This window comes from Manacus candei, unplaced genomic scaffold (genome assembly GCF_025592945.1).
Source record: "Manacus candei isolate 608988 ecotype Guabito, Panama unplaced genomic scaffold, ASM2559294v1 h1tg000065l, whole genome shotgun sequence".
Classification (NCBI taxonomy): domain Eukaryota; kingdom Metazoa; phylum Chordata; class Aves; order Passeriformes; family Pipridae; genus Manacus; species Manacus candei.
In genome coordinates, this window is record NW_026138113.1 from 2736596 (window position 1) to 2764582 (window position 27987).

General features: G+C 39.8%; 1 protein-coding gene across 2 annotated transcripts; it reads right to left on the bottom strand.

Moving 5' to 3' along the window:
• Positions 1–111: 111 nt before the first annotated feature.
• On the bottom strand, positions 112–27743 carry NETO2 (neuropilin and tolloid like 2). Of its 2 annotated transcripts, XM_051805616.1 has the most exons (9): positions 27379–27743; positions 15463–15519; positions 14561–14701; positions 12439–12687; positions 10497–10541; positions 10280–10407; positions 6489–6717; positions 3684–3797; positions 112–1095 (listed from the first exon to the last, which is right to left on the bottom strand). In XM_051805616.1, the coding sequence occupies exons 1-9, from the start codon at positions 27410–27412 to the stop codon at positions 515–517; spliced, it is 1578 nt and encodes a 525-aa protein (XP_051661576.1). In that variant the 5' UTR covers positions 27413–27743; the 3' UTR covers positions 112–514. The 2 variants fall into 2 exon arrangements, with proteins under 2 accessions (XP_051661576.1, XP_051661577.1); XM_051805617.1 differs by lacking the exon at positions 14561–14701 and having other exon boundaries at positions 27379–27510.
• Between the last annotated feature and the right edge of the window lie 244 nt (positions 27744–27987).

The window sequence follows — 27987 nt, forward strand, 5'->3', positions numbered from 1 at the left end:
AAGTGAAACAGATGGCTGTAACATAATTCTTCAGCCTTAACTGGCACTTAACACTAACTCTACTTCCAATTTGACAAATACAATAAGACACCTATGTTGACATACACGGGGTGCACTTAACGACTTTTATTTATGCAAGTGAGGTATTAAAATTGTCTTCAAAAGCAGACGTCTAAAGAAGAGAAAAATGGTAGCCAGAAGAAAATAGTAGCCATTGTTTTCAGTGTTCAGTGATTAGTACTTGTAGGGTTTTTTCTTCCAATATCCTTTCTTATAATTTCCATGCAAAGTCTCTGTCTTACTCTTCCACTAGATAGGTAGCTTGGGAAGATGGGAGGAAACTCCTCATTTTTCAGCAAGAATTAGTTATGAAGACTGGGGGGTTTTTTAAATGAAGTATAATAAGCTAAAAGTGTGTGCATCTCACACGCTGCATATGGTACACTTTTAATATTTACACTGTCATTGTACACAAGCATCTTGTATATACACTGATACCACCTTCATCAGGAAGTCAAAAGTCAATAGACAACGAACCTTGTGCCGTATCCTCCCTTCCTCTCACATAAATTTCACATGGAATCTCCTCCATCACCCTGTCTTCTATACCCTGCTCAGGGCACTCATGAGCTTGTTTGAACGTGTAAGTACTTTTCTTGAAGGTGCTGTTAAATGTTTTCATGGGCTGGGGCTGCGCAAAGTCGTTGCGGAAGGGCAGTTCCATGGAGCTCAGGTTGGTCCTGCTCTGTTTGAGGTTGGAGGCCTGGGAGCCACAGTGGTGGTCGTGGATGCATCTGGAAGCTGTTGAAGGGCGGCGCATTTTCTGATAGTTCTCGAGTTCTTCTGATAAATCTGCCAAATCTGCAGAAATTTCTTTGTCCCTTAGTGAAAAGAGTTCATAATGTGGAGGATCAAATACTTCCTGGAAACCAGTTTTATTGAAGGCAGTCTTGCAAGCCATGACCTTTTTGCGAGGTTGCTTTACTTGCACTAGAATTGAAATGATGAGAAGAACTAAAACTATCCCTGATGTGATGCCAATGATTGTCCCATGAGTTTTGGTGATTTGTTCAAACAACCCAGTTCTTTTCTTTTCTGCAAAGAAAAAAACGAGGATCACGATAAGACTTACTATTTTCCACACTTCTGATAATGTATTTCAACAAAGCAAATTATGGTGATTGCCATGCAAGTGCCATATTAATAAAATGATTTAATGGCACTGGAGACTAGATCAGTATGTCAATGGGATTTGTCTAATTCCCTGTCATTAGTGGCTACCATATGATAATTCAGTGGCAGGTGGAACTCTGTGACCAGTGCATGCTGACTCAGCTGGGGGGTGATTTCCCTCCTGAACCTTAGCCCATCAGTTTGTCTTCAAAAATCTGTGAATTAAATAGGCTTAAGTTAACCTTAAATAGGTTAAATCCAGCTACAGATGATGCTTCTCTTGCCATGGTTTGTTCCTGTAGGCAACATTCCCATTGATGTCCGTGGAAGAAAACTTAGATTTAAAATCAGCTAGTTCTTCTTTAAAAGTGAAATATTATCACAGTGATATCAGATATATGAATGACTGTGCTGTTTGCTTTCACATCTCTTGGATATGTAATGGCTGTGTCTATTTGTGTGAGGCTGTTATGCCTAATTCAACACAGGGAGCTTTAGCATAGGTATATTCGTTATAGGAGTCCAGTAATCAAGTCAGTTGAGGGAAAAAAAAAAAAAGGAGAGGGGAATCAACCAACCCAAATCATATGGGAATTTTGGCTAGTACTTCATATGAAAACACACAAGATGGCAGCATCAGAACAAGGCAGTTTTCCATATTTAAAATTCTTATTTGAAGACTCAAATTTTCCAGTTGGATTTTTTTTTTTTTGTAAATGTTCTTGTCCTAGGGGACTGAAAGATTTCTACGCTGAGGTTCTACAACATCTGCTAGTGGGGGAGAAAAGCACTTAGGAATATGCAGAAGAAAATGTAGTAGCCTAAATATTGCATAATATTTTCAGATATCTGGCTCCTGGCATCTGAAAATGTGTGTACCACACACAGTGCATGGAGAGAGTTTGACACCATCATGTGTTATTTGAAACTATCCATGTACTAAACAGACTCCCAAGGAATTGGAATAGGAAGTTACATTTCTGCTTCAGAGTTTGGACTGTTGGAGGTATGGATTCCTGTACTGTGGAAGTTCTCTTATCTGCATCTCGGTTTCTCAATTCTTGGAAGATATTTTAATCAAAAAGTTGTTACGCAAAAGGTGATGTCTTCTCTGGTCTCTTAAAATAAATTGCACACAACTGACTTTTCTAACAATTTTTGTGTTACAGGGCTTAGGCATAAGTAGGTCACAATATGCTCAGATTTATGTAGCTATTGATATGGATGAAATGAGAACTCTGGGTGCCTGCAGGAACTGAGCACAATTGTGAGCAGCTTTCTTTTTAAGGCTAAATATTGCTTATTTGGTTGCATCAGTCTCCCATAGCTGGCAATATGGATCTAGTCTTCAGCTGCCTCTAAATTATCTGCTGTGCAAGTATTACAGCAGAATTTAGCTTGCATTCAATATAAAACATGATAGGTTGTTCAGCACCAGAAATAGCAATTTACAAATATTGGGAAAGACACTTTCTTCACATTACAATATGTTTTTCATGGAATTAATTTTTTTTAATGCTGCAGTACGTGAGTGAAGTGTGGATTCTAGGTGAGATTCTAGAAAGCATTTGGTAAGGATGGGAAAGAGATCTAGAAATTGCACTTAATATTCAACATTCCCTCTTATCAAAGCTAAGGATTGTTTAGAGGAAGCTTACTTGTACATTGAGAACTTGGAAACTGTGGATCAGTTTTGTTAGCTGGAAAGCTTCCATAATATACCCAACATTAGAGTATTTATTAGCAGTGTGAATTCTTTTTGTTTACCCAAAAGGCAATTAAAAAGTAGGGGTGCTTTAACAGAATAACAATTTCCTCAAATCATGAGAATTTTTCCTAAAAAACCTGATACTGAAGCAAGTCTTTACTGCAGTTGTGATGGTTTAAATAATACTTCTTGCCTCTGTGTTCTAGAGGTAGAGATTTACACATGTCTGTTTTCCATAAGTGATTACTTCATGCTTCCTAACAATTCCTCCTTCCTCCCATCCTTTCTCACACCATATGCAACAGTTGAATTTACTCTGAAATAGCCTGAGATTTATTACTCAAAACAAATGTTTTAAAATTGTATTTGTCTTCCAGGATTGTTGCTTCTATTTCAGCCCTGAGAAAGGCTTCTTATGCTTGAAAGCTTGTTTGTGTTTTTCCAGCTCTCTGTTTTTTTTTTCTCTAAAAGGCACTACCTGTCCCTATAATCCTTTAGATAAAGTTTAAAAATGGACAGGATGCAGCCTGGAAAATACAAAATTCTCTTTCTTATCAAGCTGATATCCTTTTAAAATAGAGAGTATATGCTGGAGAGGAAGAAATGCAGTTATGGAGCGGTGAGATCAATATTCAGGATGCTTACATGTCTCCTGAGTTTAAATATAAAATTTGGAACACCTCCTTGAGATTAGCAGAATAGTGTCTTCAGCATATTTCCAGGAAAAAGACATTTCATGACTTTCTTGAAAGGCAAACTGACCAGCCTAGCTCATGAAGGCTCTATGTTGCACTATACCCACCTCTGCAGTGATTCTCGTCCCAAGGGTATGCACAGTTCTGGATGCCATTGCAGACTAAAGAATTATTGATGCACATGTTGCTATGGCAGAAGTAAGTGTTGCCTGAGCAGGGAGCTGCAGGAAAGAGGAGAAAGAAAACATTCAGAATTTTCAGTAATTGATGCATAGCAATAAAACGAGTAAGTTTGTGTTTGTTTTTCTAACATGCTAGCACATTCTTTATCTTTGTTTCAAACACAATTGCTTTTCTTACACATCACTAATTGTCAGATGATTTCCTCTCTCTCCATGTGGTTGCTTTCAGGTGTGTTGTCTATGCTACAAAAAAAAATAATTCTTGTTCCAAGTGGGTAGGTACCAGATAGAGACAGTCACAAAATACAGATAATGGAAGAAGGCTTTGATTCGTGCCTTTAAAAACTTAATACTTAAAAATCTCATGCTTGCCATCAATTATATATTTATTCTTCTGTGCATCTGCTGTGTGGATGTTGTGAGGCAGCCCCTGAACATCTGCATTTTAGAGCCCATTAATATCTTAAGGCAAATCAGATTTCAGCTTGTGGAGGACTGTTTCAGTAATTGCAAGAGATTTCAATAACTGGAGGCATCTAAGTCATTCCTGTTTCTGAATCAAAAGCTCTTGGATCCTCCTATTAGAGCTAATGCAGGGATTGAGAGAGTACAGTTTAGCTTTTTATCTATCTATATATAGCTAGAAATTTGAAGAAAGAAATTAACTAGAAAGCTGCCCTGGAGATTTTATGTTTTTATGAATATTTGTTATAGCTCCTCGACTTTAGGAAAAAAGATATTTAAAAATAGTAATAATTCTTTTCAGGATGCTGTATAATATACATAGAGAATTATTTATGAATTCAGGACACTGGACAAGAAATTGGTTTTCCCTTTCTCTGTTTCAGTAATGTGATATTTTCATCATTTAAATGTTTATTATTAGTGGATTCAGTTATATATTAAACAGTAAATGGGAAGATGCAGTCAACATTTCTAGCCATTATACCTATATCATGGGAGAAAGGCTAATAATTAAAATGGAAGTGTTCATGATGCAGACTATAAAATAAAAGGCTCTTGGCCTTATTACCACATGTGGGGAGAAAAGACTTAGGTATTTTTTCCTTCTGATTTTGGAAAGAAAGATCGTGCAAGCTTTGCTTTATAAAGGATAACCAGGATCAGAATTTAAACACAGTAGTTTAAAATGGGTGTGTATGTAATAGGCTAAAATATTTCTGACTGTGAGATAAAGGAGGATCTATGAAATTCATGTCCAAAGTGGTGGTTGTGTATGTATGTATATATAGGTGGATTTATGTGTATCTGCTGGTGTTTCAATATGGACCTGTACAGAGTTGTAGTTCTTTTGGAGGCCCAGAGGAATAAACAGGAATGTAAGACACATTCCCTTTCTTATTTCCCTGAACAGGTGGTTCTGTATTTTCGGCTGATCCTTTCTGCTGCTGCTTCTCCATCCACCAGCACAGTCTCTATTGTACATTTTTGTGTAGTCTCTGACTTTTTGTGGGGATGGGGGGGAATGTCCACAGTTTGTAAAGATGAGACAAATGGACTTAATTTTCCTTTTGTTTGTTATTTGAGGAGTATGAGGACTAAAAGTCACAATGATTGATCAGTTCCAGTCCAGGACTTCAAGGACATAGCTGGACTCTTCTCATACCAGCTGCCTATGACTGGTGCAATGATCCCAGTGTCCTTTGTAACCAGCATTATTCATGTATTGAATCAAGCCAGAAATCAAATACATTGATTTTTAACACTGCTCTTAGTTGAATTAATTAGTCAAATCTGCAAGTAGCACTAGGTGTGTGTCAGGTGACTGTCATGCACAATTAGTTCATTTATGTAAATCTTTTCAAAAATATTGATCGTTTTCATGGTTGGCTTTATATAATTACAAATCATTAGCAAGGTAGAAGAGAAAGATAGCTTAACAATCTGAAAATGTGTGAATTCACCTTTTTCAGTTTGAACAATTGTTTATGACTAGATTATTTAAAAATACATGGTACATTTTTCAGCCACATACTTTTCAATTACCTGCCAAGAAAGGCAGTATCCAAGTAAAAAAGAATAACCACATACCTTTACAGATTTTCTTCTGCTAAAGACTTTGGGTTGCTTTAAAATTGTAAGTTTGGAAAGTTATCTAGCTTTAGGACTACTTAGTGTTTCAACCTCTTGCATCAAAAGAAAACAAAAAACCAAACGCCCCCCACCCCCCAAAAAAAAGAAATCCCAAACTCAACAACAAAAAACCCTCTTAGAGCCACATGCAGCTGAGGAAAAGGGAGAGGCTGAGGTGGAGTGGGGTAGTTCCAGATCCGAAACTGAAAGTAGAGCTGCAGATAGGAAGGAGATCAAGCATGTTTTCTAGTCTTCTGACCACCCAGTGTGGGCTTGAGAAGTGCCTGTTGTGGTGTCTGGCAGGGAACTGGAAGGTGGGGGCTAGTGGGAGAGCTCACTCTGGTCCCTGTGTTGTCTTTTTGAAGGAAGTCTGTTTGTGGGAAGGACATAGCCTAGGGCGGTATTATTGCTGAATTCAAATGGAAAATAAGCCTTTTAAGAACGAAGGAAAGCTTTTCTTCAGGAACCACCTTACAGCTGTAATAAAGCAATTATCTAATTTATCAGCTACTATGTGAAAGACACAGAAACAACCTTTTTCATGTATTCCTGCTGAGTAATACACAGCTGATGCCTTCCCTAAATCACTTGAAGTGTCCTGATAGCAGGAGAACAGGCACTTTAAAATCTACTTACGGTCCACAAATGAAGTGAACAGCATCCTGAACCTGCTCAGTCTGCTGCCTTCGTCTGCCCACATCCTCACCACCCCTGTCCCCGTCTGCAGCATCACATCGTTGGCCACGGTGCTGCAGAACTTGGCCTTCAGGTTTTCAATGGAGCTGCTCCCGTCATACACAGCCACAAAGTTTCTCTTGCATTCATTTGAATGCTCCATCTGATAGTCGAGGAACCGCATGTAGATCTGTTAGAGAAGAGAAATTAAAGTCTCCGGGGAAAGAAACACAGAGAAGACAGTTTTCTTTCTTAGCAAATATTGAATAAGATGCATTGTTCCCTTACAAACACGGGTAACTCCCAATTCACAACACTTTTAAACTTACATTTTCTCATTAAATGTCCACATGGAGTATTACCTGAAATTTTTTCTTGGGTGTCTGTTTCACTTCTTCCCACTCCCCAAAACAGTCCTTATTTAACAATTTACTTTGATATATTTCTGGTCCCTTTGGAAAAAAAAGTACAAAGCAGCACACTTGCTGAAGAAACCCCCAAGCAGCTCTGCTAAATGGGAAGTCTATTACTCTAGAAGAGATACAAGGAATGCATAAATGTGCTGAAATAATTTTAATGGTATTTTGACTGTTCTCATTTTAATTCATAAAAATAATGTTAAAATAGAAGGGAAGGAGTCTAGTCAGAAAAGCTCTGAAGTAAAATAAGGAAATTAAAATTTATTGCTTCAGAATGAAAGCTAATTACTGAACCATAGCAGTGTTATGGAAGACACAAACCATGAAGTCAGGAGTAATTTGAATAAAAATGGAACTGAGAGAGAAAAGTAAGCTGGCTATCTAGGAAGAGGTAATAAATTTAATCTTAATTCTTCAAAAAGCAGAAATCTAATCCAAGAAAAGGCAGCATATGTGTTTGAACATGTGCAGCAAGGAAATTAGAAGATTGAGATGGTACTTAAAGAGTAAGGAAATAATTTATTTTGCTGGAGCAGGAATCTCGTGCAAGACAGTAATTTAGTTAGAATGACATGAACACATCATAAGGGCTTTTTAATCTCTTAAATGGTTGTATTGGAATTCTCAGAATTCCAGTGAAGGTTTATGAGATATGAAACTAGGTCATCTATGCATGCTGCAAAGGCCATTTTCAACTTTAAAAATTTCTCAGATAGCCCTTGTTTCGAGAGAAGAAGTCTGTCCAGGTGGAGGCTGAGGTCTCCTGCTCAGTGAGAGAAGAGCTGCTCCTCCTGTACCCACGAGCTCTTCCCTGTGTGCTCACATCAGCCTGTGTGTGTTTTGAGGACTGTCTCTGATCACCTCTCTGGCCCGTGCTATGGATGCTAAAGGAGTTTTTTTGCACAGTGTGGGTTTTTATGCATCTCTGCCCAATGAAAAGAATCTCCAAGTCCTGTTTAGGTTGTGAATGAGGAAGTCAGAGTGGATGAATCCCACACCTGCATCTGCTCTATTTACCTGGTTTTCTGCCCTTTTGCCATATCTTGCTTTTAACCCCAGCGAGTGCCAAAGCCTTTCAAAACTGAATTATAAAGAATTCACTAAAATAAAATTAACCACCTTAGTGTGTGGGGAAAAAAGACACACACCACATCCCCCCATACACCTAACAGGCTTTCCTGAAAACATGGTAAAAGAGCACAGGGAAAGACAGGTGACATTTGTACCCCCTGGCTTTTCCTTTCCAGTGCTTCCAGAGGCAGGTTGCCAACACTGCCTTCCCTTGCACCTTCTGTCCAAAGGTGCAGCCTGTGCCATATCGTCTCATGCTTCACCTCACTGTTTTGTGATTTTCAGTATACCCTTTTTTTTCTTTCCCCCCCCCCCTGCTGTTTCTGTTAGATTTACTGCTGGAAATTCTCAGCTACATTGAGAGCCTGTCTTCCATTGATGTCTTATCTCACAAACGTGGGTGTGAGCTGTAAGTGCTAGTATTTGGACTGAGAGATGGTATTTTCTCTTAATGATTGACTTTATATATCTGTTACAAAATTACAATGAAAACTAAAAATAATTTAGCACATGTGTAGTAGAGCTATTATTTGTATGAAAAAAAGGAATAATTCCATTAAAAGCCCTCACCTCTTCCCAAGATCATCTGGGTTAGCATTAGGCAAATATAAAAGGTCCTTACTCTTAGATTATATTGATTATCCTTGTAATTTCCTGAAATCTAGAGGCAATTTATTACATATATGACAGATGCTTCTCTTATGCAGATTTTAAAGGTACTTTAATTGCTGTAGTTGTGTCAGTTTTAAAAGTTTATTTTTATTACAAAATCAGATTGAAGAAATTAAAAATGTCTATGGTTATTTTTCTCAAGAGAGAACCATATCAGATCTAATGGATTTTATCACCGTAATTCTAACAGAACTGAAGCTTGAGAAACCACTTTCAGAATACTAAGAATTATTTTTCTGTAATGTTTTAAATCAATAATTTAGGATGATGATCTAATCTCAGGACTCACCAAACTATAACTCTGCCTTCTTGCAGCATTCAATAATTTATTAAAATGCTTAAGCATAAGACCTGGTGCACTCAAGTGGCAATGTAGAGAGAAAATGGTTTTATTATTGTTTCTGGTAGAACTGCTATTACTTAGACTAGGATAGGGCTCTTGGGAGTTGAGTCATTTCCTCAAAGGCTCAAATATATTAATGGACTTTTGCTTTCTTTCTTGTCTTGTCCTCTTGTTATCATCTTTTAGGTTGCTGTTTTAGAATGCACTTGGAATTTGGTTAATAGGGCTGGTTAGTTAACTATAAGGAGTGTGTAAGAAGGCAGAGAGGTTTGTCATCTTGGCAGCTACTGCTTAGAAATATTTTTTAACTTTTATGTACATGCAAGCAGAAGCAAAATTAAAGATATATATGCTATAAAAAATAAAAATATGTACTCTTCTGTGCAACTCATAATTAACAAATACATGATTCTGAAACGTGTAGCTGTTGGGTTTTTTTAAACAGGCTGTAGCTATTGTATTTTGGAATTGTGAATAGGATTTTATCCTTCTCTCTGCCTAACAACAAATCTCGAGTTTTTTAATGAGCATAAGACAGTGATGTTTTTGTAAGCAGTCTCTAGTTCTGCAGCACAATCATAAATAGCAGGTACCTGAGTAACTAATGCTGATTTCTGGCTCCAGGAGCTGATAATGCCCCTTTAGGGCTTGGGCAGAAAGGGTCCAGCAAATTTTATTGAGGCACTTTAAGAGACTGTGATCCTCTAGCTAAGTCAGAAGAGCAATAATTTCTCAGCTGTTTCCAGGTGAAAGCTGAGCCTTTCCTTTTAGCTCATAGACTGCTGATGAAAGTGGGTTTTAAGGTGCTGGATTGTGAATGAGATGGGAGAAGCAGGCACGTGTTATGTTGACTTTGAACAGAACCAAATTCTCCAACAGAACCACTGGAAGTAAAATGCTAAACCATGGCAGTGAGATTTACTGGAAATTATCAAAGGTGTTAGCCAGCATTTTTGCCTGCAGTCTTCCAATAAAACCAGAGTTCAAGTCAAATGCCCTTGAAAATTGTTGCTTAAACAGTTTTCACAGTTATTTGGTATTTGAAGTTTCAAATAATAGGAAGACAGCTCTGTGGACTTGTGTAAGTTTAATTTCAGAAACAGTTATCTATCTGGATTTCCTAAACCACTGATACATAACTCATTTCAGTGAAAGTAAGACATTATGCAAATCACAGCTAGTGACCATTCCCTGTTATGAATGTCATGGAAACACATTATATACTGAATTATGTGAACAAAACCCACCTTAGCATTTGGAGTAGCCTTAATTGTCCATATACAGTCAACTGCTTGTCCTGGCTTTGTTTTTCCTTCTTGTTCTACTTGACTGGAACGTACTATTCCATCAGCTCCTGAGAGCTCAAATTGGCAGTCTAGGGAGAAGATACACCTTGCTGTCAAATGCAGTATGATATTAATTTAAAATTTCATGTATAAAGAAATTGTTACTGTAATACTAGACCTGGGATGGGATTTAAAATGCCTCCTAGGTAAGTGAAGTCAGGATCTGCAATAGAAAGAAGTTATGAATCACAAGGACTATCAGTGCTCGAGAATCACTTCAAGGTTTAGTATTATCTGCAGATTATGTCCATTTTTTAGTATGTCACAATAAAAATTACCAGAAAGTTTACTGAATCAATTGGAGGGGAAAGAGGCAAAGTTTTTTTAGATGAGAACATTATTCCACAACGACTGACCTTATCAGAATAAGGCAATTCTATCCTGGCAGCTCACATTTCTAGCATAACACTAAAAATGACAATTCAGTATTTTGTTCCTACATTATGTTCTGAATTTAACTATTCCAGTTTTCACTGAAATTGCTGGAACTCCACAAGGGTGTAAGGGATCTTTCTGTGTGCAGAAAGATTATCTAGATTTATTTTATCAGACTGCTGTCTGTCTAGTTTTGAAAAATTTAAACCGAGTTTAGCAGAATATATCAACACTTTGGTAACTGCTGTTAATAAAGAATGTAAAGAAGGACAGTTCAATCCTGAAGATACTTTTTCCCTGGGTACCTTTATCTCTTCTACTAGGCCAGGTAGTGCAGTTCGAGACCTCATTTCTGAAGGCAGAATTTCACCTTGATTCCTCCTCCATCTCCTTTCCCCTCACGTGACGTGTAGGTAGTGTACACATCTGTAGTAAACCTGTAGTAGTACACTGTCTGCACAATACTAGTAAAATAAGAATATACTTTTTCATAATGATTAACTGATGGTACTTGATCTACTGAGACTAGAACTTGCCTAAAAGTGAGTCTAATGGGCTGGGATATCCAAGGCTTCCACTTCAGTGATCAGGTTAGTGTTTCCTCACAAATCAGCACAGACACGTTTAAATGTATATTTGAAGTTCCAGCCTGGAACTATGCTAATTTAGTGATGTTTATGAAATGCCTTTGGAAATGGACTTAGCAAAATGCCTAAGTACTGTCCCTATGGAAACATTTTAGCATGTTATTCCCAGTGGACTGGCCACCATGTTTACCTGAAGTTTTCAAGTCTAAATCCCTAAGCAGTAATATATAATCATAGATAGTGTATTCATCTGCTGTAGGGGTAAAGACCAGTTGGGTAAAGGTGACATTAAGTTATGCCTGTGCATACATTTGTAAAAGGAATAGAACTGACACTTTTATATTACCTTTCATCCCAAAGGACAATAAAATGCTGATAACCACACATGTAGTATCCATGAAGTACAGTAGTCAAGCACTGCACAAGGACATCAGGTCAGATTTTCATGTAAGAATAATGCCCTGCCAGTTTTAAGTGGCCCCACAGAGCAGATGTTCTTTTTGTTTGTCTAAAGGCACTGTCAGTACATTATCCTCTCCTTCATCCCTGTAAACTACACAGTACTGTGACCAAAGAGCAGCTCTGTTGTCTGAGCCTGTGGATTGAGGGCACGTCGTTCTACTGAGAGCTGATGCTTGGACTGTATAGAAACGTCCTCTGGCTTTTCAGAATGGAGATTTAAAATGTTTTGCATCTGGCTGGAGTGCTATTGTAGATTTGCTTTGGGTGTTTTTGTCAGTGTCTCATACTCCTGGAGGACAGGCTGTTGAAAATGCAGCTGTTGGTGTGCAGAGAGGCTCCTTCCATTACTACCACTGGTGAAACTGGTACGAGGTAGAGGAACAAAGAGGGATGCTGCTGAAGACTTCAGCATGAACAAGATCAACTGTCCTCTTCACCAGCAAACTACAGACCTGTAATTTCCTTCAGTCAACTTTCCAAAGTGGTTTTAGTCAAGTATCCCAAGTGGGACTGAGAGTGTGACTGACACATTGTCAGTGTGTGACACCATAAGTATTAATGATGAAATGCAGCTCTAGACTGAGAGCTCAAACACACCCACAGAGTTCATTAACTCAGGATTTTAGACATCTTTACCTGGTATAAACGAGTACTTTGCTTGAAATCCCTTTCCTTCCAGCTCCTCATCAGATGTAAACTTGATCCACATAAATCTCCCTGTTGATCTAATTAGCGCAGGACTTTTCAAACCACAGTAACGATTGATGAGAGGGGAGAAACCAAAAGGTCCATCTCGAACCTCCAGATGATCAAATCGACATTCAAATGAGGGTTCTATGTAATAAGGTTCATCAAAGGTCAACTCAATTCTTTGTCGTGGAGCAGCTAGACACAAAAAAATCGAGCAAAAGATTAAATGAAGGTCTAGATAAAAAAACATTAAGACGTGAAATAATGAAGAGACAGGCTTCCAAAACAGCAAGATAAAAAAGAGAGTGGAAACTTCTCAAAACATATCTGGCAGTCTGCTACAAAATCTCAGATACACTGTAATAAAAATTTAAAAAATTATTTTGTAAAAGATACTTTTGCATAGAGTTTTACAGGGTTTTTTTGCTTGCCAATCTTCATTGTTGAAAAATTTAATGCAGTACGTGTAACATATTAACATATATGCAAAGGTATTCAAACAAGGTTTAGTGTTAAGATATAAATTAAAACCAGTGTTATGCAAAAGCAAAATACACAATATAGGACAAAACAGTGAAGTATGCAGAAAAAAATGGAAAAGAGGAAGATATGAAGAACTACTCACTGGTATATTTCTTAAAGTCCAAATTTGCAGATCCATTGTCAGAAGACAACTTTTATTAGATTATTCAGAGAAGCGTAAAAGCTTCAAATATGTTATTAATATGCAGGTGGCTAAAGATGTTGGCAAGTTTGAATCAGTGGCAGCCTAATATCAGGATCTGGGTCAGCCCCCTAAATCCTGATGAGATGCAGCTATGACTACTTTGAGACTGGACTTTCACATCCACGGCTTTATACTGTGTGAATAACTTCAGTGTTCCTTGCCCTTGGCATCTCTTGAGCTATGTGAACTTCCAGATACTCCCTGGTATCTGGAGTGCCAGCACTAAGGAATCCCACGCTGGCTGCTTTCTCTGAATGCAAAAAGGATTTACTCACGTGCCTCTAACGCTCCGTTCAGACCTTACGCCTTCTTTATACGTGACTTACACACTGTTGTAGCTGCTTGTGCACACTGGCAGGGGGCTGCAGGAAGCAACAGATCTTGGCTAGAAATTCTAGAGGGCCTTGGCCTCACTCAGGTACCCACAATGTTTCTGTGTCAGGACTGTGAGGAGAGGCTTGGGAGCTGATTCTGTGCCCATGTCAGCTGCCTTGTTTGGGCCCTGAAGCTGGACAGGCTGTGTGTGTTCTCTGGTGCCCTCACGGTCAGGCAAGACTCAACACTTAAACTGTGCACGTGTACATGCAAAAAGGAGGGTGTCTGTCAACCACCACTATACTGTACAAATAAAACCTCACTGAAACCTATTACTTGAAATATTTCAATTAATTGATATGAATCAGATGATTAAGCTGACTAACATTTTTAGCTGACTTCAGTGGGTTTTGTGGGTGTATTCTAATAAGAGGAAAAATAATTAGAGTGTCTCAAGTTTTGCAGCCTTTATCCAAGATATTCTCATTGGAATGTGGCTTTATTCAAGTTAATGACATTTTTTTGTCCTCATCACATTATTTTAATAGTGCCTTCGGCAGTGCTAACAAATCTCTGTATTTTTAGTACAGTGCTATGGCAGTCAGATGTATCTTTTTTATTAATGAAGGACAGCATAACGATTTTCTAACAGAGTATGGTCTGAAAATAGTCTTCCTCTTTTGCTGTTTATTATCAGTGATATTAAGATAACAAGCTACAATTTTTATCTTAATAGTTTTGTGTCTTCATAGATTACAGTAGATCTGATGCTTTTTCTGGCTGTGAGGGTATGTCTTATTCCCTACAGCTAATTTTTTAATGTTTGCATTTCTTATTAATTTGTTATTATTACTTCAGAGAGCAAATTTAGGTTCTTGTTTGAGTAAATTTATGCAGAATTTATTACATTACCAGTATGGCTACGCAATACTTCACAGCACTGTAAAATGACACAGTCCTATCAGTTCAAGATTATCCATTTAACAGTAAGATTACAGCATAACAAAACAGAAATACAGCATGTACCTTCTAAGATATAGATGCACTCCTGATTTGGGGGGTACATGTTTGGGTAGTTTGGTGAAGCAAAATGTCCTCCATTACTTGTCCTTACCCAGTTGTCGCACTGGGTGGGGGGAATGCGATTCACTCCAATATTTTGCCCACCTTAAGTGAAAAAAAAAAAGTGATAAAACAAATTTCTTCTGCAAGCATGCAGGTTTGATATTGCAAAAGTAAAACACTGGCATGGCAGCCAGCCTATAAAAGAGGACAGTAATTTATTTTGGTTGAAAACCCTCTTCTAAGGTGCCTGTTAATATCTAACTATATCTGGGCAGTTTTAATTTACAGACCTTTGAGAGGACACCCAATGCTGATACAGGTCTTAGCAGCCTCCAGTAAATTACATCACCTTCCACTGGTATCTTGGCAGCTTCTTGATTTATGGGGGTGAAAACTCTCTCTCCTGCAGAAATTTTCCAAGGAAATTCTGTAGGTGTCAGTTCGAGGAATTCTTCTCCTCTTTTAAGTGTGGGTTAATCTCACATACGAGAAAATAAGGCTTGTGAAATCAATGCCTTCCCCACTCAGCAGTCTTCAAAAATGTTTGGGGGTGGACTATTTGAAAAGCTTGTTGTCAGATACAGAAAACATGAATTCCCATGGTGGTTTCTTTCCCACCTCTATCATCTAAAATCATAGAACTTTAACTAGGTAAGTGAACTTTCAAGTTCTTGGTGACTGGATTGCTTTGTTCATTCAGAAGAAAATGCAGCAAATGGGGGAAAATGGAAAATACTAGAATTCATATTGGTAATCCAAGAGCTATTAATACCTGAACACAAGTACTTTCATTTATATTGCTCAATTAAAAATTACAATACTGTTACATTTTTTGACAGAAGATCATCAAACTAAAATTGTACCTTGTGTCTTCTGTGCAACGGCAATCCCTTCCACTACAAGGATTGTTACCAGCAACACTGACGAGAGAAATTGGACAGGAAAAACATCAGTAATTCATCAGAATTATAGACCATTCTCTGCAGCCCTGATTCATGCAAATCCAAGCATTACTGACCAAAACAACTGAGAACACACAAAAATATGTAATTTCAATTTTAGGAAACCAATGCAGTCTACAGGCACTGTTGGTTCTTCTTCCAGGTTCCTTGTGAAAGTATATATTAGAATAGCAGTTAATTGTCTGGGGGGACTTTAAGAGTATTTTCTAGAGTATCTACTAATTTACAAGCATTTTCTAAAATTACATGGTATCTATTTTCTATAAAACTTTTATATCCTGAAACAAGATGTTTCACTGCTATAATGCATCATATTTATCCTAAAACTCTATTTGCCTAATGTGTGCAAAAAGACTTCTCCAGCTTCCAAGAAATTAATATGGACCACAGGATTCCCTGCATGGTCTTATCCCTACATGGATTTCAGGAGCACTATTGAATTGTGCTTGCAGGACTGGCTGTTGTGATGCTGCCACAACACCAGGGATTTCTGCAGATGATGTGGTACTCAAAAATGGGCAGATACAAGTTATAGTGATCTCCTTCCTTCCTTCCTTCCCCTCTCTCTCTCCTTTCCTTCCCTCCCTCCCTTCCTCTCCCTCCTTCCCTCTGGGTTTTTCCTTACATTTACATTTTCCCTGCACCCAAGAAGCATCACTATGAACAGCACATATTAAAGATCCCAGATTCCACTATCCATCAGCAATTTTAAAGCAGGCTTAATGTCCAGATTTTCCTAAAATGCTTTGCCATATCAAATTGTTAGGGATTACCACGAGGGGAAAGGGGAATGAAATGGAGTATATTAATATGCCACTCTTCAAATCTTTCATTTGCTTCCATCTTGAGTATCTCTGCAATTCTGACACATCTCTTACAGAACTAGTTAAGCAGGCCTGGACTCTGCCCTGGACAGAAGCTGGCTGAGGGGAGATAGGATCCAAGTAATAAAATCACAAGTATCATTTAAATTCTGAACAGAGAGCAACTTTTCTCTTCCAGTACAGCAACCTGAAGCTATCAGACAAAGTTAGCAGTGGCATGTTCAAATTAAACAAAGTTTTCTTTTTTCTTTCTTTTTCTTTTCCTTTTTTAATGCACACACTTTGTAACTCATCCCTGAAATAAATTTTATTTCAGAAACCCCTTAAGCCATAAGTTGTTGGAAGACTGGGTTAGTATTTGGGGCAAATATAATTTGCTCTATTTTTATACTCTTTCTGTTTTTGCATCTCTGTGAAAGAAGATACCAGGCTAGATGGACCTTTGATTTGACCTGTTATGGCCATTCCCATGTTCTTAATCTAGCTGTCAGACAGGTCTTACCACTGCAGCAAAAGAAAAGAGATTTCAGCAGGAATTTTATTGTCACACTCAAGAAGTTAATTTTATTTTCTCAGTTTTCCTGTCTGGTTGCTCAGGCATTTTAGTAGCTCATGTTGAAAAGGCATTTTCTCCATCTGTGATTTTCCTTGTGTTGCTGTAAGACTTTGAGCCCTTCAGAGAGTTCCAGAGTGAGCATGTACTGACTGTGAACTACGATGATCTTGACCCAACTCGTCTACAGGCTCCCATAATGTTGGCATGGATATATTATCTTGGGAAAAGATAAAAGGAATCAAAGTCTGCTCCTGAAAGTGTCCATATAGCATTTGTGTTTTATTATGTATGTCTCTGCTGCCCTTTCTTCTCTCTGCCCATATTGAAACAGGCTGTATTTCATTCTGAGACTTTCCTCACCAACAACTGCTTTTCCCGTGTAAGTCAAGTTCATAACTGTGGGTGTTTTCTAAAATACCACATGGGTCTTGCAACAGGTGTTATGTTCCTAGAAGCTTATTTGATTTTTAAGGGTGGATTACGAGATAGTAGGTGAAGACTTAAGTAGTTTTTCAATTTCAATCTTTGCAATAATTCTGCATTTTCACCAGTATTAACATACTGAAAAATATGCTTTCTGACTGTTATTATCCCAGTACAAAGTATCTGTCACTGACCACTGCTGACTCACCCTCCTTCAGGTGAAAGCATCTAGCACCCCATTACTGGTCTTCAGGTTAGGAGTGTTCACTAGTCTTTAAAGCAAATAAACAAATAACTCATCTTTATTAATATGACCGACGTTAGTTTTCAGCTATTTTTAGTTTTTAATATTTCTCATAAAGGTGCTACTATTTCACAATTATTTGCACTTTATTTTTGCAGCTTCTCTGTTTAAACTGTGCAGAGGTCCAAGTTTAAATGCATGAACTGACAACGCATTTGTGCTCCTGCATTTGTACTTGTCCCTGAAAGAGAGAATCTTGATAGTGGTTATGAAGTTATCAGTCTGTTTTCTCTGGGTTTTTCTATACTGGTTGTGGAGCAACAATTCAAAGTTAGCTTTTAAAGTAAATGCAGTTTCCACAATCCTGTGTAAATCATGTGTCAGCATGTTCTATTGAATTCACCTTTCCTGAAGATGTGCTGTGCCCACCCTTGTTTTGCAAGGACCTAGCAAGCTCTGTAGAACTTGCTGTGCCACTCCTCAAAGTGTGAAATGAGCTCTGAGTTTTTTTCTTAGAGCAACCAAACACAGAATTATGAGTGAAATGAATACTTTTCTGACTAACAAAATGAATGCAGTCACTTTCAAGCAACTGAAAAATTTGGGAGTTTGTTTTTCATTTAGTACAGCTCTTTACTATGGCTACCACTGTTACTGTATGCTTTTTAAAAAAACAAATATCAGTGTGCATCTGTTTATTTGTGTGATTGTACTGATAGCAACAATGTAAGAATAGATGTTCAGCTACACTAACCATTGATTTCCCTTCTTGCTGATGTGGATAAAGAAACAAGCCCCCTAAAATGACTTCAGAAAATCTGGTTGGCTTTCTCTAAAGCCTGTGCCATTTCTATAAATAGTCCAGAGCTGTGTATGTGTGTGTAAGTGCAAACAACAGTGCATATTCCTTGCAGAACCGCATGGATATGCAGGCAATTGCAGAAGATAAATGGGCTGAATATTTGCCTTAATGTCTTCCTTTTGTCATGTTGTATGGATGAGTGGAAATAGTAAGTATGGGCCACCTTCTTTTTGTTCCCTGCCCTCTGCAGTCTTAATCTCTTCCACCTCTTTCCTACCCTTCCCTGGCAATGTCCATCCTTCTCATGCTCTCAACAAACCCTGAAGATATATTCAGAGCAGTCCACATAGCAAAGGTTTCAGGGTCTTCCTTTGCCATTACTTTTATCCTGGGTGACAGTATGACAAAGGAAGGAGGTGTCTCTGACTAATAGTCTGGATGTGTGCTGTCCTTATCTCTGTGACTGCTCCAAAAGAGGTGCAGAGGACTTACCTTCTTTCTGAGAGTACTGGGCAGGGATGCCTGAGGTGGTATTGCCTTAAACTGTGTGCATTTACATCCCACATAATGTGGGATAGCAAACAGGAGTCTGGGGGCTGAAAACAAGGCCCATCAATATTCAGGATGAAAGGAAAAGAAAGAAGGGGGGGAAAAAAATCAGTCAGATATTTTTAGACCTTTCAGACTGTTTCCATTAACCCATTTTTGTGAGCATTTTAAAAACAACAAAGCAATCATTTGGTGTCCTAAATCCATACCACTTCCTGGAAAAATAATTTGAATCCCAAAGGCTAATTTGGACAATACAAGTCTGTAAGAAGGAAGATGTCTAGGGAAGAGACAAATCCTGTAGGATGGTGCAGTGGAGAGCCAGTGCTGAACCAGTGTCCTGGCACTGCATGCAGGAACACAGACACAACAATTAGAACAGACATGAGAGACTGAACTACTCACTAAGAGTCTTGTAGCACGTCCAGAAGGATGAAGAATGATCTTATAATTTCTGATAAACTGAAATTCAAACAGTTATAATGGACATGAACTTAAAATGGGACAGAGTATTCCTCTGCTCCTTTTTTCCTCTTTTAATGTCTCCTACATCTCTCACTGACATGACTATTCTTCAGTGCAGATGAAAGACAGGTCTAGACTTAACTCCAGTGTATTATGGCACAGGAACCAGAACTAGTGAGTCAAAATGCCACTTGAACATGCCTTGGCAATGTAAACAACAGCACACAGAGTGCAGCACTGCATGACTGCATTGATTACCAAAGGGATGGAAGGGGAGGTCTGATTGTGCTGTTTCTAATGGAGGAGTGTGGTGAGAATTTTCTAGAGGACACAGATATTGGAGGCTGATCTTATGAACTTAAGATACTTCACTGGTAAATATTATAAAGGTTAGTGCTTCTGCACCTTATACTGAGCTTCTACTTCATGATATGTACCCTGTAGAAGAGGCCATCATGTAGCCAACAGCAGCACACACATTGAGGCAGACAGATTAAAAGGGGTTTCTTATATTCATGAATCTGGTATTTGCTACAAGCTTCTATTTCATGAATTCTGGTGCATACTTTTGTACTACCATTTAAAGCTCTCATAGTTTTTACCTGTGTGAACATGAACTAGGAATAAAGAAAAAGCAGTAAGCTTCTGTCTCTGCTTTTAAAAGAATGGATTTTTCATTTTCTTCACTTCTTTGCATGAAATATTTTAGATCACATAGCCTGCAGACAGCTGTATAAATTTTGAAGAGTGAAGACACTAACCATACATTGTAAGTTCCTACTATTCTGTTGTTGAAGTAGGCTTATGGAATAATATAAAAGAAGCTCCTGAACTGCTGTAATAAACCATGCAATGTTTGCAGGAGTCAAGATTTTGTTGGCATTTCTTAAAATTTTCTGAAGTAAACCTAAGCTGAAAAAAAAGTCAATTTTTGTACTGAAGTATATACAGAGAGGTTTGTATATGTGTGGCTTCTATTTCTCTTTAAAAATGAGAATAATATAGTTAGTTTTATAGTAAACGAGTCCTCAACTCAATATTGAGAAATCAGTGTGTTGCTTAAAAAACAAGTGCTTTAGGCTGTAAATCTGACATATGCTTGTACTTTCTGGCAAGATGCATTTCTCAGATTTCATGGGATACAGTAGCGCTCTGAGCTCCCTGTGATATGTCTTTCCTCTCTCTTTCTGCATGCTCTAGGGATCTTCACACACACAGAAAACAGACTACATTTGCTGTGTGGCTCTGAGAGCAGTGTCTGTCTTCAGTGATGACAATGGGGGATCTATGCATGCAGGGCAAGCTGAACATCAAACTGGGGAGCAGTCAGGCACAACTGAGAAACAGAGGGAAAAAATCCACCAATTTTTCAAATAAAGACTTAATCGTTTGGAGTATTACACATTCTTAGTGCAGTGGTAGTCAGAATCCCAGGGATAAAGATGACAGACCTTGCTTTAAGCAGGATTCCCTGTATCTCTCTGCTGTACTCCCTGGATTAGGCAGCACCTTGTATACATATAGATGATAACTGGCAACACACAGGTCATGCATGTTGGAAAACCCTGCCAGGATGCCTGCTTCTTTCTGGCAGATACAGCCTAGAGTAACAAATGCTGATCTTAATTATATACACTGTGTTTTGCCTTATGGGAATGAATCCTTTTCTGTGTACTGTTCTCAAACCTAGCTCCTAATTTGCCCCATGTGCTAAAATTAGTGTTACTTTCAGTAACTGCTCATCACAGCACTCCAGCTTTTATATCATTGTTTCAATTCACATGTGTCTAAACATTAACATTAGCTATTAATGTGCTGGGGACATTTGTGATATCATATCCTATCTTATTATCTGGCCCAGATTACATGTACAACATAAATTACTCATGGTTTGGTTGCTTTTAAGGACTCTGATCAAGGATGAGTTGCTGCAGAAATTCAAAGTGATTGACTGCTGGGTGGTCTTGTAAAGAATTTGTGGAAGTTGGACAGACAGGAAAGTGTCCAGACACTTTGGATCCTACATAATTCTGTGTGGATAGTCATCTCCTTTTCTTTTAAAAAGCTTATTAACTGCATTTCGGATTCAAGCCATTTTTAACTCAGAAACATGAACTGTAAATTCCAAGGAATGAGATTTTTTTCCCTCTTCCTAGCACTTGGTGATGTTTGTTAATTGACAAAAGGCATAGTGGATTGCATCTGTTGCTGCTTCTTTTTTTAGGCAAACAATTCTATTGCTGAGGATGAAAACACAGGAATTTTTGAATCCAACGTTTTTATAGTTCGTAGTCTGAATATATTCCCTAATCTACTGTGGTCTCAACAGGACATTTGCAGATTGGTAAAATGAGTATCAAAGAGCAGTTAAGGTGGCTGCCTACAACTTATCCTATTAACAGCTCCAGTGATTTCCTCATATTGGAATATACTGCAGGATTGCCACAGAATAAAGCAGCAGAGATGAAGGTATGCATCCAGCAAGACATATTTTAGCTGGGTTTAAATCTTACCAGAGCATGCGAGCGGAGCTGCCAACCTGTTTTTAATCCTCCTCACAAAAGCTGGATAGCAGGAGTGGGCTTCACCAGCTATTAACAGTGACTCCAGCGCCTTCTAAGATCCAAATCTTGTTAGCCATTAGCTGCCAGCAGGATATCTGAATGCACTCAGGTCTATTCTCAGTTATAACAGTTTCATCTCACTCCAGCTGTTTCCAGTAGGGATTCCTCTCTTTAAGATTGCCAGAGAAACAAATTGGGACTCTGTATCTCTGCAGAGAAACCAGGTTAACTGATTCAGGAAGTAACTGCAGTTCTCCCACATCCCTTTGATAAAAATCATCTCCAGAACAATTCATGCTTGGATGGATCTGTGACAGAGTCCCCTCTAGGTTAGCTCAAAACATTTAACATTTCTGATCTTGTCCTCCATTAGAAATGTATAAGCAGCTGTGGGCTGCTTCATTTTACCAGTTGCTCCACATCCTGTTAGTTATAATCCATCCCTGGGTCTGTCTGCCAGCAAAACTTCTGCCAGAAGAATGATAGCTTTCATTTTTAAAATAGAAGCTTTCCTTTTTATATGGAAGATCTTTTTTTTTCATCTCCAAGATGTGTGCAGCAAGAGACTGATGAGAAGGCTGCATGTGCAAACCATGCTGATGAGGGGTTTAAAAACCCTTATTAAAATATATACACTGACTTCAAGTTCAGATGATTTCCCTGTAGCTGACAGAACTGATCCTGCTGTACACGACTATTCTGAACACACCTTTCCAAGAGACAACTTATTCCTAGAGCACTTGGATAGTGATACTCTGGACTTAAAAACTCATCAGACTGTACCAGACTTCTTCATCTTCTTTATTATCAATATAGTGCATTTTTCAGAGGAAATCTTCTCAGGAATGTCTATTATGAAATTAATATTAAAAGTTCTGCTGTCTGCTGTCATGTCTGGCAACAATTTATGTACACGGTATAATTAATTTTTTTTCTACCTCCTCACTCTCAGTCCCTTAAAAATAGGCTTCTCTGTGTTCACCAATTTTACTGTATGCTAAAGAAGGAGGTTTTGGAGGTTTGTTAACATATTGGCCGTCCTTTTCTGCTGCATAGTGGGGTCAGCTTTGTGATAACAGAAAATGGAGTGAAGCACAAAGATAAGCTAAAAGAAATGTGGATTTTTTTCATTAAAAGTTACCTGCTGGTTTTTTGTGGAAAAATTTACACTCCCCAACCCCCATCTCTTGCAGTATTGGAGGTGGCAGTTGCCAGTCATATATTGAGAGGGAGCAAGCTATTTAAAGGTAGCAAGCTGTTTAAGTTGTCCTAGACTGTAAGTGCTTCATTATTTAAACTAACAAATTGGAGTATACAAGGCACAAAGGCAGCAAGCTTCCTTGCAGTGCTAGAACCCCAACTTGAATCCAAGACATCATAATTAAAATTTTATTTCAGTCCAGATGGGTTATACATCAAGTGATGGATTTGTTTTGTATGTAAACTCTGTGTACAAGAGTATGTGCAATTATCAGCTCTCTTCATTCCTGCAATGAATTACACTGTGACTTTCTGACAGGTTCATAAATGATGAATAGCTTATAATGTTTCACTTTGGGGGTAATTTTTCTGTCTAATCTCTCCCTGTGAATTAAACCTTAGGGAAGACACTGGAGATCTTAACTTTTTCATTACCTAGGGATACATAATTCAGCAGCTCCTTTAGCTTCAATCCCATGTTATTCTGTACTCCAGCTACAGCCATATACCTGATTTATACACTGAAACTTTCTATTAATATCAATGTAATTATAACCAACTTGTTCTGTACAATTTTAGCAGTCATGGTCAACTATCTCTTAGGAAAACCAGGGAGTTAATGTTTTTGAAGTCATGCTGCTGAGTGGTGCATTTTGGATATTAAGTTTGTACGTGCATTAGGAGCAACACATAATACACACCACCAAATACTCTCCTTTCTGAATCCTATTCCACAGTTAAACTTTAGTTACTTCTGCTTAACTCCTTAGCAGTGCCAGCAGTTTGGTGTTTCACTTTTCTCCCAGTGCAGCAGAAAAGGCTGCAAGTAGATACTGTTTATAACGTAAAAAATTAAATTCTGACTTGCACTTGATACTGCCCTCATTAGGGTCACTTCAGCCCCTTCAGTCAGTACTTTGCCTTTGGTTTCAATGAACAAATTGTGAAATTATTAACAGATTTTTAATTTTTTTTTCTCTGCTTGTTTTAGCTTTTTGGGTCATTATTACAACTTTTGATTTTGGAAAGAGGTGGCCATAATTTCTAGCTGTTGTGTGGAAGAAAGCATTACTTCTTAACACTGCTTGTTTGTGAGAAATTAACTGTTAAAATCACACCAAAATGCAAATGAGGAGGCTGAGCAGAATGGCAGGAGGTTAATAATAGTAGTCCACATCCTTGCAACCTGGCAAAAGTTGGAAATAATTCTGTAGCCCATTGGAAGTTTGCGAATGCTGACTTTCCAGAAGAAACAATAATTTGTTCTAGCCCTGGCTGCTTGTTGAATTATTGGGTCAGAAACTACAGAATTCTCTTTTTAGAGAGAATATTTTCCTTTTTTTAGCTTTTTAAATTAATCCAACTGTACTAGCTGAAATAGTCCAAAACTAATGTACAGTAAGGATTTAGCTTATGGTTTTTAGGGTTTTTTAACCAGATAATAGCATAAGGAAATGCAAGAGGGAGCATATTTGAAGAATGGGAACAAGTGCTTAGCAAACACATTTTAGAGGAATACCAGCTTTGAGGAAATCCAAGGTGGGTATATTTACTTCAAAAGCGTAACAGGAACACAGCTTTATCAAGAAAGCAGCTACTTTTCTCTCTTACAAAGTAGAAGGTTATAGTGGTTTATTACTCTAGATAGAACAGGTGAATTTTCCAGGGCTCAGGGAACAACTCTAATGTGTTTAAAATCTCAATGAGAACTGAAGACAGGAGGAAAAGGCTTTGTCTTTCAACAACCCAAATGCAGCAAAGCTCCTTGGCCTCCAGGAGGTTACAGACACCACTGAGAAAGCAGGTGGGCACTGGCTGGGCTCCACTTAGCAAAACCTGCAGCCACTGCAACCTCAGAGCTGCTGTGCTCCACCATCGCTGCCACTCAGCACTACTGCCTGGGAGAGCTGGGTGAGAGCAAATAATCCATGTAAGATGATGGGATTCAGGATATGACTTTTAAAAGTTTTGCTGAATACTATGGACAGAGATAGGAAGACTGACATTGAGATGTTCATTTAAATCAGCCCTTATTATTGATAGCTGAGGAAGAACATAAGAGTATTGAACAAGCTTAATATGAGAAATTTGAGTTGCCATGAAGTATGACGGGCTCTTTTCTGCCCTGAGGTTATACAGTCACAAAATATAACCTCTGTGGATGACACAAGCGTAGATATGCATTCCATACTAAGAACAGATGACTAAACTGTTTCTAAGTATTACTGAAATGTGACTTTTCATGATGTATTGAGCTCATGGTACTTTGTACGTGGTGTAGCAGAACTCCCCCAGTTCTGCACACAAAGCTATTTGTATGCAGAAAGAAAATTAAAAATTACTGCCACTGTAGATAGAGCTTCCACGCAAAATTTAAGATACAACTTGTGATGTAAGGAGGGTTACTTTGAATTCTATTCCTAACAGTCTCCTTTTGGGATTAAATCTGTATGTCTGTCTACAGGAATACATTTTTTTTTTCTGATGAGATGTAATAATCAGAATATGTGACGACTTTTAGTGAAGCAGAGATAAAAGGCAGTGTATGATGCTAAGTAATGATAGGTTGTTTCTGTAGTCATTGCAAGGGATGCATTTAGAATACTAACAGCTTATTGACTAATGGCTTTGTGCAATTTATAGATTATGAATAACACAAAAAACTTCCTGCAGAGGGACTTTTTACCTGGACACTAGTGTGATTATAAAAAAAAATATATAGGTCTGTTCAGGAGAAAACCTGAACAGTCAAATTTGCAGCAATCACAAGTTTCTGCATATCTAGAAAGTATTTAAGCAGTAGATATGTCATATAGTGGTTTAGACTATTTAAATATGTTACTTAAAAGAGGCAGTAGTAAAAAACATCAAAATGCCTTGTCTTCCCCATATAAGCCCTATGTTCCTATGTTGTCTAAACTCAGGGGATGGCTAACACCTATATAGAGAGCCAGACATTTACTGAGAGCAAGTAACTTCTGTCTCTCAGTTATTATGCTAATAAATGAAAAATATTTATTTAAACCTAAAGACATACATCCTTCAGTTCAGGAACATGGGATTTTCTGGGCCATGAAAACATTCTGGATTTGAAACAGACTTCTTTACAACTTTCATACCGTGGGAAGACATCAATGCATAATCAAAACAGTTCTCCACCCTGCAGTAATGCCTTGTTGGCTTCAATAATGCAAACGGTCGTGCCAAAATTTCCTAACAGAATAATTTAATAATAATAATCCTAATAAAAAATAGACTTGCATCACTATCAAGTCTGCTACTGCTCAAGCAGATACAGAATGCTAGAAATAACCCCTTGAGGCACCACGTTAACTGCCACATCCAGCTTTATTTTCTAACAGAAAGCCCTCGCCCATTGTCGAGCTGTATAAATAACAGCACAGACAAAAGAAATGCTCGGATGAGGAGCCTTCCTCAGTTGTTTACCTCTGAACCAAAAGAAGTTAGAAACAAGATTTAAAAGCCTCAAGAAGAAAAGCACAGGTCAATACCGGTCAGGCAGCAGCCTGTGACTCAGGTGGCGACTGATTTTGTGAAAACCTTGCTGAAAACAGATCTTGCTCCCGATAACAAGTGTGATAAGCTGATCACTGCTGGGCAGCTCGTTAGGAGAGTTCCGAAAGCAGAAAGAGTATTTTTACAGTGAACAGACCGGAACGCAGGATGCTGTTGGTGCGTCTGGGTAATATACGAGGCACTGGGGCAGGGTCGCTGCCCCTTTGACCCACGTTCCTGCAGGCTGGGACCCCCCGCCCCAGAGGTACCGAGGTGTCCCCAGCGGGGCCGGAGCAGCCTGGGATGGGAGCGGGACCCCGGCCCGGCCCCGCGATGGGCTCCGGGCAGCGCCCACCCCGAGCCGCCGCAGCGCTGGGGCAGAGCGGGAGCGGGACCGGGGCCGCCCCGCACCAACACGGGGCCGAGACCCGCGGCCGCTCCGCAGGGACGCGGTGCGGGGCTCGGGCAGCTGCTCGGGCGGAGCAGCCCCGGCAGCAGCAGCAGCGGGGCGGCCGCCCCGGCGCAGCCCCCAAGCCCCTCGCTCCAAAGTTTCCGCCGGCGCTCGGCGGGGGCAGCGCGGGGCAGCCGAGGGGTCGGGCGGCTCCGGGGGTACCGCGGCTCCCGCTCCCAGCGGCTGCTCCCGCGGAGGGCGCCGCGCCGCCCGCGGCTCCTACCTTCGAGCACGGAGCAGAGTTTGTGCAGGGCCATTGTCTCCCGGCGGCGATCGGCGGCGATCAGCGGCGCTCCATGGCCGCGGCGGGGCCCCCCGCGAGGGCGCTGTGCCCGCGGCTCCCGCTCGGCCCCCGCCCGCCCGCGGCCATGCCCGGCGCCCCCGCGGGGCGCGCTCCGCCCGCGCCGCCCGAGCGCGGAGCCGCCGCCGCGCTCAGTCCCATCGAGAGCGGGGCGCGGGGGTCTCCGTCGGGGCGAGCCCGCCCCGGGGGGCTCCCCGCCAGGCGCTGCGAGCGCAGCCCGGCAGCTCCCAGCCCGACTGGAGCGGCTGCCGGCAAATGAAGCTCATTTAAGATGTGAGGGGTGTTTGCCTGGATGAGCCGCTTGTACGCATGTGCCCGCCCCCCGCGGAGCCCCGCAAGCAGCCGCAGCCGCCGGGGCCGCGGGGCTCCTCCCGCTCGGCCGGGCACCGAGGTGGGGGTGGCAGCTGGGGCAGGAGCCGTGCTCGCCCCGTCCCCACGGGGAGCCGAGACTGGCCCCACCTCGGTCCCCCCGCCCCGGTTCCCCGCCGAGCCTCACGCCCCAGCCCCCTCCTGCCCGCCGTCCGCCGGGTT

Coding starts and splice junctions, on each gene's coding strand:
- NETO2 (XM_051805616.1), bottom strand. CDS start 27,412: ATGGCCCTGCACAAACTCTGCTCCGTGCTCGAAG. Junction 6,718..10,279: donor AGGCTACTCCAAATGCTAAG/GTGGGTTTTGTT, acceptor CTTCTCTAACAG/ATCTACATGCGGTTCCTCGA. Junction 1,096..3,683: donor GGACGAGAATCACTGCAGAG/GTGGGTATAGTG, acceptor TTTTCTTTGCAG/AAAAGAAAAGAACTGGGTTG.